This window comes from Mus musculus, chromosome 15 (assembly GCF_000001635.26).
Source record: "Mus musculus strain C57BL/6J chromosome 15, GRCm38.p6 C57BL/6J".
Taxonomy (NCBI): Eukaryota; Metazoa; Chordata; class Mammalia; order Rodentia; family Muridae; genus Mus; species Mus musculus.
In genome coordinates, this window is record NC_000081.6 from 76,354,413 (window position 1) to 76,367,788 (window position 13,376).

Consider the following 13,376-nt stretch of genomic DNA (forward strand, 5'->3'; position numbering starts at 1 on the left):
TGGGGCGGGGCCTGCGTCGTGGGGCGGGGCTGGTAGCTTTGGTATCTTAGCAACAGCTGCTGGCTGCTTTTCAGTTACTTAAGTCTCAGAGCTGTTACTATCTCTCACCTCTGGGACTGTCTGTGGTAGACATGGAGGACAGGCTAATAGAAACAGGCAACCTCTATTCATCAGAGGGTGACCACTTACCTCTGGATGTAGACATTTATGATCATGACATCTATGATATCCCAGATCCTGGGGTGCTCATAGAAAAAAATGGTGAGGGCACCTAGCATTATTCGGGCACCCCTCTAGAAAACAGATGTTCCTCAGGCTTTATCCAGTCCTCAAGGTGTAACTTCCCTGGGCAGTCCTTGACCCAGCATGACCCTCAGAGGAGGGCTCCTTGTTGCTTGGGGCACAAGGCCATGGTGACAGTGCATCTTCTACTGGTTTACAGAACTGGGTCTGTTGGGGGGACCACAGGTCCCGCATCTCTTTACCAATAGTCAGAGATGGCAGAATATGTCACTGCGTCGCCGTGCCAGACTGCTGTGGCTACACCTACGTGCATACCTCCACGACATTGTAGAAAAGGTGTGGTTCTCTGTGAGGTTTCCACTTGGGCTCTTCCCTAGAGATACTGGGCCCTGATTCTACTGGTCCTTATGAGTTTCCCTGGCAGAAGAGCTCGTGCCTCCATTGCTCACACGTACATCTGTCTACTCTGGCCTGCAGGAGAAGAGAGCAGAGCTGCGGGTCGCTCGCATGACACATGGGCTGGAGCCACTGCGTCACCTCGAGGTGGAAGCTGGACTGTGCTCAGTAGCGCAGGATCCAGTGGGTGAACGCTTCATGGTACTAGATGGTGAAGGTTACCTGCATCAGCATACGAAGGATGGCTGGGAGCAGGCAAAGTTGAAGCCTCCTGTCATACTTAACGGGCTTGTGACTGTGCCTGGCCCTCTGGGAGAGATAGGCCGCTTTGTCGGCTGGGGTCCAGCTGGACTAAGCATATTAGGGCCAGACTTCCACCTGCTCTGGCTAAGCAAGCCACGGGTGAACAAGTCACTGGACCAGGAACCTTTTTGCTGTTTACCAGTGCCCAGCCTGAGTCTGTTGATTGTGGCCCAGATGGGTGGCAGCCTGGAGCTCTGGAAGTTCCGTTCAGGTGGTCGCTGTCTGGTACCCTGTGGTTCACCTTTGCGGCCACCACCCGGCTTGTCTGGCTCGTTCAAGTGCCTGGCCCTAGGGCTGGAACCTGACCACTGCAGTTGGCATTGCTTTGCTGCCTATGGCTCGGCGGTGCTCACTTTTGATCTGGACGACTGGGCTCTCATAAATGTTAGCCAGGATCTGCATAAAACGTGAGGGGATTCGGGACAGGTGGATGGGAGGCAGATCCCCTAAGGACCCACAGACGGGCTGAGCTGAGTCCACTGCCCCCCCCACCTCCCTCCCCACCCCCATTCCCCACCTCTAGCATCATCTCAGATCTGGATTACTGTGAGGAGATGGACGCCATGGTTACAGCTTCCCGGGATAGTACTGTGAAAGTGTGGGAGGCTGACTGGCAGATCCGGATGGTGTTTGTAGGACACACAGGTATGTCAGGCTGGCAGCTTTTGCAGCCCTTCTCTTTCTCATCCTAAGCTTGCCCCTCTCCAGTGTTGGCTACATCCCAGGAATCCCTCCTTAAGCTATGATGTGCCAAAATGACCTTCACCTCTCCTGCAGGTCCAGTGACAGCTATGACAGTGCTCCCAAATAGCACGCTGGCAGTGTCTGCCTCACAGGACGGGACAATTCGCACATGGGATCTGCGGGCCGCAGCTCAGGTAGGAGAGGTAACTCTCGGTTGCTGGACCGAAGACATAATCTCTGAGAAAGTGAGCCATTTGCTGGCTCCTGCAAGTCCTGGCTGGCCGGTGCTCTCTCTCTGCTCAAAAAGCATAGAGCTATGGCGTGTGCGTACCCTCTATTCACCATTAGCACAGCTCTCCGCACCAGTGCTCCATATACAGGTGGCGCCAGTGCTACCAGCGCCAACTGATCCATCTCTGCCTGCTCGCCTTGTATGCGCCTGCGCAGATGGATCGGTCCACCTGGTGTCTGCTACTACAGGACGAACTGTGAGTTCACTGCTGTTGGAACCGGAGGACTGTGCAGCTGGGGTGGCTTATTGTTTGTCTCGAGAAGCGTTGTGGGTGCTAACACGCTCAGGGCACCTAGTGCGCGCCAATGCCGCACGCTGCCCGATGGTGGTGGTACACCGCCTGCGTCCACCTCCACCTCCAGCGCCGCAGCCCTGCTGCCTGCACCTCTATAGCCATCTTACAGATTCTCGAAGTGCATTCGCTTGCTGGGAGATTGTGCGCCAGAATCAGGGTGACATGCTCCGCAGTGCCATTGCCTGGGCCTGGAAAAATAAGAATAGGTGAGCACTACCTCCATCTGAGGCCAGTTAAGGCCAACTGTGGCTGACTTAGGGACAGAGCCTTGGCCAACAGGCTCCATCACTTCCCACAGGTTTCTTCCGGTGATGGGGCACTCAGATGGCACACTGTCTGTGTTGGATTGGCGCACATCAGTAACAGTCTTTCACACAGAAGCACACAGCCCAGGACCAGTGACTGCTATTGGGTCCACCTGGAGCAGCATTGTGACTTCAGGTTAGTACCTTCTCTCCCTCAAAGATGGCCTGGGGGGTGGGGGCTCCTGCACTATCCTGAAGTCCCAGCCCTGGCTCCTGCCACCCAAAGGTGGAGACCTGACAGTAAAGATGTGGCGTGTATTCCCATACGCTGAGGAATGCCTGAGTCTGCTACAGACCTTTTCCTGTTGCCACCCGGTGGTGATGCTCTGTGTCCTGGGGAAGCGCATCACTGCAGGCTTTGAGGATCCAGAGCGTGCCACCTATGGCCTGGTGCAGTTTGGCCTGGGTGACAAAATGCGTTGTGACCACCGACCGCAGGATGACCCTATGGACCATATCACTGGTGAGCATGGAACGGAGCCAAGGAGAAGCCCGTGCCCTCACCCTCAACTGCTTCCTAATCTTAGTTCTGCCCTAGGTCTGTGCTGCTGCCCCACCCTTAAGATATTTGCCTGCTCCAGCCTGGATTGCACCATCCGAATATGGACCAGGGAGAACCACCTGCTGCGGTGGGCTGGGGCCATATGGTGTGGGGGCAGCTAGTGGCTAGAGGGCACCCAGCGGGGCTCTTCTAACCTCTGCTTCCCTGTCCCTGCCCCAGATTCCTACTGTTTGAAACAGTGGCTAGATCTTAGGTACTCTTGCAGGCTCCTGCAGCTTGATGGTCCCCCTCAGGCCCTAGCCTTCGCCAGCAACTATGGAGACCTGGTTTTCTCACTAGGCTCCCGCCTCCACCTGGTGTCCTATTCGACCTACTTACCTACATCCTATCTAGTTAAGGTATATAGTGAGGTCAAGATAGGGAAGGTGGGACTGGCTGCTGCGTCCTGGAAACGAAGCTCTATCTGCTTCTTCAGAAATTGTGTCTGAAGGCCTCTGATGTGATCAGTGACCCACCACTGCCACTCACCAGCAAGAAGCCACTGACTTCCAGCCAGTTGCAGAGGCTTGCCAATCTACGCGGAGCAGCGAGCCTCAGGTCTGCTGGCAGGTCTACTTGGCTGCAGTGGCAGCCTGGGGCAGCAGGGTTTGCATAGATAGCTAAAGGCCTCTTGGGAGTGTATGAGTTCTCTACACTCCCAAGTCCCTCTTGGGACTATGGGGTGTTACCACATTCTCAATCCAGGAATCTTTTCTCCTGGCTACGTCTCACTCCAGCTTCTGACCTATCCCAGAGTCTTGCCTTTGTTTGTTCCTATCTACAGCGTGGCCTTGCCCTTCGGCTATTACAAGAGATCAGAACCTCAGCAGCCAGTGTTGAAAAAGGTAATGTAGGTCCTGACCCTTTGCCAGTCCATTGCCCACCCATGCCCCATGCCCAGTCTCAGGCCACAGTCTCTCAGACTCTGGCCTGGGACCCTAATAGTTGCTTGGGGAGCACATGGCAAGTCTTCAAATAGGCATAGGCCGACCACCGATCTCCACCTCAGGACTTGGAGACTATCATAGCCCGGGATCAAGACCTTCAAGAACTGATACAAGGACTGGTGGCCCCAGCAACTCGGCCCCCACTAACCTTGAAGCAGCGCCACAAAGCCTTCGACAATTACTTACGTTTGGTCTATGGGTCTGACCTGATGGTAGGTATGAAATCAGGCCCAGGCTCTGCCAGGACCTTCACCTTGTCTGACACAAGCCTCCTGTTCTTTCCTGTACCAGGACATAAACCCGGAAAGGGAATCCCAGCAGTGGGGCACTTCAGCCCTTTCCACAGAGAAGGAGTCATCGGACCAGGAGAGCCAGCCTGGACCTGTCATGATTGTCGGGCAGGCTGCATTTAGCAATGATGTTCAGCCAGTGTTCCCACTCTCATTCCCCCAACCCCCGGGGGGAGCTCCAGGAAAGCGCTTTGCCCGCCCTCCCCGAGTCTCCTTGCCCATTCCACCCACCTACCGGAGGGTGCATAGCCGGGCATCCCAGGTGAGGTCCCCTTTACTTCCAATATCCACCCATGCCTGGACATTGTGTTCCCTGGTCCAACACCTTCTAACTCCTCGTATACCCTAGCTTCTAGCACGTTCCTCCCTGAGCTGTGAGCTGGGCCTTGGCTTGGACCTACAGGTGCAATGGGATCAGTTTGCAGTCAAGGCCATAGACCTGGACGCATCAATCGACTACATGAAGAATAGGGTGAGGGCCCCTATTCTAGGGCAGTTCCAGGGGCTTTGGTGGTCGTGTTTTATTCTTACTTCCTATCCCTCCCCAGGTTCCACTGTTGCTGCAAAGAAAGCCCGCAGAGCCTCTCTCAAAGCTCATGGGCTTCTTTCCTGCTACCATAAAGCCCTACAGGGTGAGACCTTACCCCTCCATCCTTCCAGAGGTGGTGTCTCCCGGGGGTCACTCTTTGCATATCCCATCTCCCTTTACTGTAAAGCCATTGTGTTCCACTCTGACCCAAGGGCCAAGCCTACCTGGAACCTATAGGGTCAAGGCTTGAGAACCCTGTACATGGCCAGGTATAGTGGTACACACCTTTATTAATCCCAGCACTCAGGAGGCAGACACAGGCAGATCTCTGTGAGTTCAAGGCCATCTTGATCTACAAAACAGGTCCAGGACAGCCAGGGCTCTGTTACACAGAGAAGCTCTGTCTCAAAACAAACAAACAAACAAACCCCATACCTCTACAGCCTGGCCAGTTCTGGTGGGGACATGGACTCCTCGCTGCTTTCTAGGGTTAGGCCTGAGCCAGGAGTGTGTCACCAGCGTTTGTTTCTGCAGACCCGTCTCTCCAGCAGGAAAGCAATGTTCCCTGGAGATCTTTTTCTGGAAGACCAGAGTCCCTGTGCTTCAGGAGAGCAAAGTTCAGTGGGGCCAGTTGTTCAAGATCCACCATCTTCCCATATTTGGTCATACTGGCCACCCAGGCAGGCCCTAGCCCTGTGCTTTGCACACTAGGGTCCTCCTCAGTTGTCTTGTTAGCCCTTCCAGCCCATTGACCTCTCTCCAAGTTATTTCTTCCTCTCCTGCCCCCTCGACCAGGTTAAGTTCCCTGGAGAGAATGTGTGCGTGCAGTCAGTGCTCACCGGGGACCAGCTACTTCTTCATTTACAGTTCCTATCCCGCAAGACTACCCTCTTCCTAGTTTCCCAAGCTAAACTGCCCATTTGCATGTTGAGAACAGAGGCTACCAGTCCAGTCTGGCTTCTGGGGGCCCATGGTTCTGAAGACGCTCCCTGGTAATGTCTACACCAGCGTACTGTTCGGTGATTTCGGACTTTCAGCCCAATCTGTTGCCTCTACATCTAGCTCCGTTCTCGGCCCATCAAGTTTCCCGGCTGCGTCCCCAACTCTGTGGTACTGCGGCAAATGTGGTTGCAAGCAGAGGTCAGCGGTCTTGGCTCCCTAGCAGAGCTTTCTAGCCAGAGCAGAACCAAGGCAAGAAATGGAGTTTGGGGGTTCTGTGGGAGGGCCCTGTTATCCCCACAGCCTGTCACATGTTTCTTCATGTCCCTCTGCAGGCAGAAAGTGAAGATGAGCAGTGGTCAAGGCGCCGAAAGCATTCTTCTCTCAGGTGGCGAAATAAACTATTCGGTTTGCTCCGACTGACAAGGAGGAAAGGCGGGGAGGAGGAAGAGGAGGAGAGAAGAAAGGAAGAGGAAGTGTTTGAGAGAGACTTGATCCCCTCTTCCCAAACTTCGGCGACAGAGCCAGAACACTGGAAGCCAGACACAGACGTAGGCACTCTAGGTCCTCATGGGGAGGGTGAGATTGGTGCTCAGAGATGGGTCTGAAGTGTCAATCATTTCCCCCTAGAGTGCCACAGATTTGATCTCAAAACTTTGCAATGAAGCCTCTAAGACTAAGGGCTACTCTCAGCCCCTCCAATTTGGACGCTCATTCTTGGAAGAACGCTATGGGCATTTGCCAAAGTTCCTGCATTATTTTGTGGTCCAGAACTGGTTCAAAAAACTGTTCCCTATCTTTACCCTGGAGGTTAGGAGACTCTGGGAAGCTGAGAAGCCTAACTTGGGAGTGTGGGAGGGGTGGGTAGAAGAGAGAAGGCAAGGGCTAATTTGCATGTAGAGTGGAGTTGGACGGTGTGATCAAATCTTCATGCAGGCCTATCCAGAGATGGGCACAATAGAGGGCTTGGCTTCCATGTTTTTGGACTTCCTGTTAAAAGCTTCCTGGGCGGACAGAGTGAACATTCTAAATTCCCTGCTGAGGTTGTTGCCTGACATCACGGGTAACCTCCGAATCCGGTTGCAGGCCAAACTCTTGTACTTGCTCAACCAGGATGATCCGCCCAAGCTCCAGGTGAGCCCCTCCCCACCCCCAGGGCACCTCCACGTATCCTGACTTAGTCCCAGAACCCACCACGGTCCACCCCACCCACCCCCCCTGCTCCTGAGTGCAGGACCCGACGCAGAAGGAGTTTGTGATGATAGCACTGCAGCTGCTCCTGGCCTGCAACCTGGACGTCCTTGAAGTAGTGCTGGAAATTATCTCCTACTACCTGTATTCTCCAATCAGTTGCCGGTGAGTTCAACTCCCGCTAGGTGCCCCCCCACCCCACCCCCGGCTAGTTTGGGAGGACTTGAATTAAACCTCTTCCTGTCCCAGGCAGGAGCTCAAGAAGCTGCTGGAGGGGTTGGGGCTCCACGACCCAGAAGGTGTGCTGTTCAAGGAAATTATGACCTGGGTTGAGGACTTGAAAGTTGAATCCAAGGCCACCATACGCATCCAGTGTCAACAGAAGCTTGAAGACATTTATCTCCAGGTCTGGTGGGCCAAGGGCTGGCGGTTCACCTACTGGAAACCTATTGCCTTCTTCAGAAAACCATGAGTGGTGCCCGCAGGAATCCCCTACCCCCGAGTTACCCCCGAGTTTTTGAAAACAGAATCTTCCTTCCTTCCTTCCTTCCTTCCTTCCTTCCTTCCTTCCTTCCTTCCTCCCTTCCTTCCTTTTGGTTTTGTTTTTTCAAGACAGGGTTTCTCTGTATAGCCCTGGCTGCCCTGGAACTAACTTCTGTAGACCAGGCTGGCCTTGAACTCAGAAATCTGCCTGCCTCTGCCTCCCAAGCATGGGATTAAAGGCCTGAGCCAATTGCCCAGCTTTTTTCTTTTCTTTTCTTTTCTTTTCTTTTCTTTTCTTTTCTTTTTCTTTTTCTTTTTTTTTTTTTGGTTTTGGTTTTTTTGTTTCTTTGTTTGTTTGTTTGTTTTGTTTTTTCGAGACAGGGTTTTTTGGTTTTTTTGTTTTGTTTTGTTTTTGTTTTTCAAAACAGGGTTTCTCTGTGTAGTCCTGGCTGTCCTGGAACTCACTTTGTAGACCAGGGTTGGTCTTATTATATGTAAGTACACTATAGCTGTCTTTAGACACACCAAAAGAGGGCATCAGATCTCATTATGGATGGTTGTGAGCCACCGTGTGGTTGCTAGGATTTGAACTCATGACGTTTGGAAGAGCAGTCTGTGCTCTTAACCACTGACCCATCTCGCCAGCCCAGCAAAACACTTTTTGAGAGCTCTCTCCCTACACAGCAGAAGGCTATACTTGAGTTGGGCTCGAGGGCTGAGTGAGGTACCCCCTCCCTGGAGCTGAGACTCTAATAGAGGGATGTTTCAAAGGTACAGGTGCAAGAGTCCTTACTCTATGGGTCACTCCCCTCTAGGCGGATACCTTGGAGCAGTCCACAGTCAGTATATTTGTGGAGCCTTCCAGGCAGGTCTCACAAACCTCCCTCATTTCTGGGGGAAGCTTGCCTGCCATGAGCACCTCTTGGACATTCTCACGAGCATCAGAAATGTCACTCGTGCCTTCACCCGTGGAGCCTATAGAGTCTATGGAGCAGGTGACGTCTATTGTATCCATCCCAGAACTCCAGATGGCAAGCTCACAGGCACATATGCGTATCCAGAAAACCAAAAGGGTACTTGCCGATATGCTGCAGACCTTCGGTCTGGAGGACTCCGAGTATCCATTTAAGTTTGATGTACCAAGAAGAGAGTCACCACTGGCGCAGACATTATGGGCACGCTCTCAGATAGTAGATCTGTTTCATATGGATATGCTTAATCTCTTCTGTGAGAAGCGGCGGGTACAGCAGCAGAGATCATCGATGGGAGAGGAGAAGGAGGAGGAGGGGAAGGAGGAGGAGGAAGAGGAGGAGGAGGAGGAGGAGGAGGAGGAGGAGGAGGAGGAAGAGGAGCATTTACCTGTCTCACTCCTACGACGCCACCAGCTAAGGCCCAATGCTGTGCTGCGGCCGCGCCGGGAACGCTGGTGCGCATGACAGTGGGTCTGTTGGGCTGACCCTGCATGGGTTGCACCGAAGGAAGGTCTGAACTAAATCCTCTCCCTTCTTCAGGCTCTATCCAATCCTCCGTCTTCAGGAGGCCAAGGCACCAGACTTTGGTGTGTTTCTCAGGAGTAAGTAGACGCAGGCGTAAGAGCTGGACCCTAATGCTCCCCTGTCTCCCCCACCCCCACCCCCAACCTCAGCCTATAGCTTTGTTTGCCTGGCTTCCCACATCCAGGTCACAAGATGCAGAGCAGGGAGCTGACTACTGATGGTTCTCTCCGAGTGCTGAAGCTGCCACTGCCAAGAGTGGACTTGCAGCCCTTCCCCCCAGGCTGGCCCACACCCCCACGGGCACTGCCCCCGCTCCTCCTTCAGCCTTCACTTCAACGCTACTTTCTGCTCCAAGATACATACCCTGGTGCCTTCAGTTGACCTGGGGGACAGATAGCCAAGGCTCCATGGCCAAAACCTAGTCCTACCCCCTTGGCAAATCGCAATACCATACTTTGTCTAAATTAAGAAATATATAAACACACACATATATATTTATTTACTTATTGTGTATCTATATATGTTCATTTGTGTGCAAGTACATGTGTGGGCATGCTTGTGGAGGCCAAAAATTGCTGTCAAAGTGTTTATTGTTCTGCACCCTATTTTTATTAGTCCTTGGTTTTATAAAACATCTCTCTACATAGTCATTGCTGGGGCTCGCTATGTAGACCAGGCTAGTCTCTAACTCACAGGGATCCACTTGTCCCTGCCTCCTAGGAGCTGGGATTAAAGGCATGTGCCACCGTCCCAGGGCCTATTTTGATGCTTCAGTTGTTTGAGTGTTTTCCTTTATGTATGTACCAAGTGGGTCTCAGCAGAATATTCTCTGCAGTTGGTATACCAATGATTGAAACAGGTGGCATTTGAGGAAAAGGAGCCAGGTAAGGGCTTATGCTTCCCTCTTTCCTTCATTCTCCAGGTCTGTAGATGAAAGCTGTTTCTTTTGTTTGTTTTGTTGCTTTTGTTTTGGTTTGCAGTCTGCTGGTTTTTTTGTTTTGGTTTGGTTTTGGTTTTTTGTTTTGTTTTGTTTTGATTTTGGGGTTTTTTTGTTGTTGTTGTTGTTGTTTGGTTGGTTTGGTTTGGATTTTTCGAGATAGGCTTTCTTTGTGTAGCCTTGGCTGTACTGGACTTGCTTTGTTGACCAGGTTGGCCTGGAACTTACAGAGATCCGCCTGGCAGGATAGGTCATCTGTCCTGATTACTTTTGGTTTGGTTTGGTTTGGTTTTTGTTGTTGTTGTTGTTTGTTTTGTTTTGTTTTGTTTTGGTTGTTGTTGTTGTTGTTGTTGTTGTTGTTGTTGTTGTTTTCGTCAATTTGATACAAGCTAGAGTAATCTGAGAAGAGGGATCCTCAATTGAAAAACTGCCTACCAGACTGGCCTATGGACAAGCCTATTCTTCTTGATAATGACTGATGTGGAAGGGCCAGCCCACTGTGGGTGGAGCAAGCCCTTAGGAGCTAGCCAGTTAGCAGCATCTCTTCAAGGCCTCTGCTTCTGCTCCTGACTTCAGATACCCGCTCTGAGTTTCTCTTCTGACTTCCCTCGGTAGCCTGTGACCTGAAAAGTGTAAATAAAAGTTGTTTTTGGTTACAGTGTTTTTTCACGCCAAGAAACCTTAACCAAGACATCTGAAGGCCAGTAAAATTCTGTCCTTCAAAAGGGTAGTAATGAGGCTGGAGAGATGGCTCAGTGGTTAAGAGCACTGATTGCTCTTCCAGAGGTCCTGAGTTCAATTCCCAGCAGCCACATGGTGGCTCACAACCATCTATAATGGGATCTGATGCCCTCTTCTGGTGTGTCTGAAGACAGCTACAGTGTACTCATATAAATAAAAATGAATAAATAATATTTTTTTAAAAAGAAAAGAAGCCGGGCGTGGTGGCGCACGCCTTTAATCCCAGCACTCAGGAGGCAGAGGCAGGTGGATCCCTGAGTTCGAGGCCAGCCTGGTCTACAAAGTGAGTTCCAGGACAGCCAGGGCTATACAGAGAAACCCTGTCTCGAAAAACCAAAAAAATAAAAAAAATAAAAAAATAAAAAGAAAAGAAAAAGGGGGGTAGTCACTACATTTCTGCCTTGATCCTGATGGGTACTGGTGAGCTGGAAAGTTATTGTTACCTTGTATGTTAGAATTGTACGTGGTCACCCATTTCAGATCACTTATTCGTGCAAATAATATCACTTCTATCATGAATTGCCCAAGCAAGCAGCCATAGCATGGGCAAAATTTCTGTTTCCTGTTGCCAAGATAAAAACACCCCAACAAACCCAGTGGTGTTGGTGCATGCCTTTAATTCTAGTACTTGGGAAACTGTGTTTAAAGCCAGCCTGGTCTACAGAGTGAGTTCCTGGACAGTCAGGGCTACACAGAGAACCCATCTCAAAAACCAACCAAACATACAAAAGCCAAAAAGCCAGGTGTGGTGTCATGCTCCTAATCCAACACTTGGCAGGAAGATCTTGAGTTTGAGGCCAGCGTAGTCTACAAATTGAGTTCTAGGACAGCCGGGGTCACACAAAACAACCAAAAGCAACTTAAATTGCTTTTGTCTTAGTTGTGAGGACTTGACTCACAATTCCAGGTTGCAATCCATCATTGTGGGGAAGTCAAGGCAGCAGAAACCTGGAGCAGCTTGTTATGGTCAAGGAACCACTGTACAAACTGTAGACACTCTGGTCTCAGTTTATTTTATTCTTTTTACATGTACATGGTAGTTCTACAGATAGTTGTGAGCCTTCATGTGGTTGTTGGGAATTGAATTTTAGGACCTCTGCTGTTCAGGTCAAGCCTGCTTGCTCCGGTTGGCTCTGCTCACTCCAGTCAACTCCACTCACTCAGTCCCTGACTCCCTCCAGCTCAAAGATTTATTATTATACTTAAGTACAATGTAGTTCTCTCCAGACTCGCCAGAAGAGGGCGTCAGATCTCTATGGGTGATTGTTGGGATTTGAACTCAGGACCTTCGGAAGAGCAGTTAGTGCTCTTAACCGCTGAGCCATCTTGCCAGCCCCTGGTCTCACTTTATTTTTTTTTAAAGATTTATTTATTATATATATTTGAATATATATATATATTATTATTTATTATATGTAAGTACACTGTAGCTGTCTTCAGACACTCCAGAAGAGGGCGTCAGATCTTGTTACAGATGGTTGTGAGCCACCATGTGGTTGCTGGGATTTGAACTCCAGACCTTCGGAAGAGCAGTCAGGTGCTCTTACCCACTGAGCCATCTCACCAGCCCCTGGTCTCACTTTATTAAAGGAATAGTTTAGTGAGTGCACAGCCAGGACTGATGAATCAGGCACACAGCCTAGATTCGGGGAGCTAAGACTGTAACCCCAAATATTTCCCAGGGCCAGTTTATAAAGGCAAAACCCACAATGAGCTCATATGCAGGTGTAGAAAGTACTGTAGCGTGACTGGTTTTTACTCAAGCTACTTTGACAGTTTAGACATCAGTTCAAACTGATCTTTAATTTGGTCATAAGTGGATTTTTTAAAATTTTATTTAATGTATGAGTATCTGATGTACACCTGTGTGCCAGAAGAGGGTCCAAGTTCTCATTATAGACAGTTGTGAGCCACCATGTGGTTGCTGGGAATTGAACTTAGGACCTTTGGACAAGCAACCAGTGCTTTTAACTGCTGAGCCATCTCTCCAGCCCTGTTGTGGAGTTTTTTTTTTGTTGTTTGTTTTTGTTTTTTTAAAGATTTATTTATTTATTTATTTATTATATGTAAGTACACTGTAGCTGTCCTCAGACACCCCAGAAGAGGGAGTCAGATCTCATTACGGATGGTTGTGAGCCACCATGTGGTTGCTGGGATTTGAACTCCTAACCTTCGGAAGAGCAGTTGGGTGCTCTTACCCATTGAGCCATCTCACCAGCCCTGTTGTGGAGTTTCTTAAGAAGAAACCTTATAACAAAATATGTGGTCAACTTGATCCTGCTCTGAGTCAAACTATTTTCTGTACCAGGAATATAATATGAAGTGGTTGGCAGGCATGGGACAAAATGGCTCCAGCTGTGCTTGGGGAATAGTCCTCAACACAGCTAGTCACATTCCACTCACAGAAGACAGCAATGATTCCTACATGTCAGTATGCTTGCTTTTTCCACACTTATAAAACCCCTTTCCTATAGGGAATGGTAACAATCACAGTGGGGGCAACGTCTTTCCACTAATTAAGCCCCCACAGATGTGCCCATAGGCCAACTTAATTTAAAGTCACTGAGCTTCCCTTTCTAGGTGACTATTTTGTGTCAAGTTAACAAAGTTAACTTTGTTTAAGAGAAAAATCTTTTGAGACCAGCTCATTTTATAGCTCAGGCTGGCCTCAAACTTACACTGACCTTCCTGCCTCAGCCTCCTCAGTTGTGAGATTAGACAGTGACACGTTTATAAAAAGATAAGGAGCCGGGCAGTGGTGGCG

The 13,376-nt window shown here is 50.2% G+C and overlaps 1 protein-coding gene across 5 annotated transcripts; it reads left to right on the forward strand.

The window, feature by feature from the left end:
* The first annotated feature begins 36 nt into the window (after nucleotides 1–36).
* On the forward strand, nucleotides 37–10,529 carry Gm35339 (predicted gene, 35339). Of its 5 annotated transcripts, NM_001378250.1 has the most exons (24): nucleotides 49–261; nucleotides 443–579; nucleotides 721–1,349; nucleotides 1,466–1,587; nucleotides 1,720–2,419; nucleotides 2,512–2,654; nucleotides 2,745–2,981; nucleotides 3,057–3,147; nucleotides 3,286–3,418; nucleotides 3,496–3,617; nucleotides 3,844–3,904; nucleotides 4,069–4,218; nucleotides 4,298–4,558; nucleotides 4,646–4,768; nucleotides 4,845–4,928; nucleotides 5,888–6,016; nucleotides 6,100–6,315; nucleotides 6,395–6,574; nucleotides 6,701–6,898; nucleotides 6,999–7,120; nucleotides 7,205–7,361; nucleotides 8,254–8,864; nucleotides 8,950–9,011; nucleotides 9,119–10,529. In NM_001378250.1, the coding sequence occupies exons 1-24, from the start codon at nucleotides 132–134 to the stop codon at nucleotides 9,313–9,315; spliced, it is 4,995 nt and encodes a 1,664-aa protein (NP_001365179.1). In that variant the 5' UTR covers nucleotides 49–131; the 3' UTR covers nucleotides 9,316–10,529. The 5 variants fall into 5 exon arrangements, with proteins under 5 accessions (XP_006521682.1, XP_006521685.1, NP_001365179.1 ...); XM_006521619.2 differs by having other exon boundaries at nucleotides 37–261; nucleotides 2,745–3,147; XM_006521621.2 differs by lacking the exon at nucleotides 443–579 and having other exon boundaries at nucleotides 199–261; nucleotides 2,745–3,147.
* Nucleotides 10,530–13,376: the final 2,847 nt, after the last annotated feature.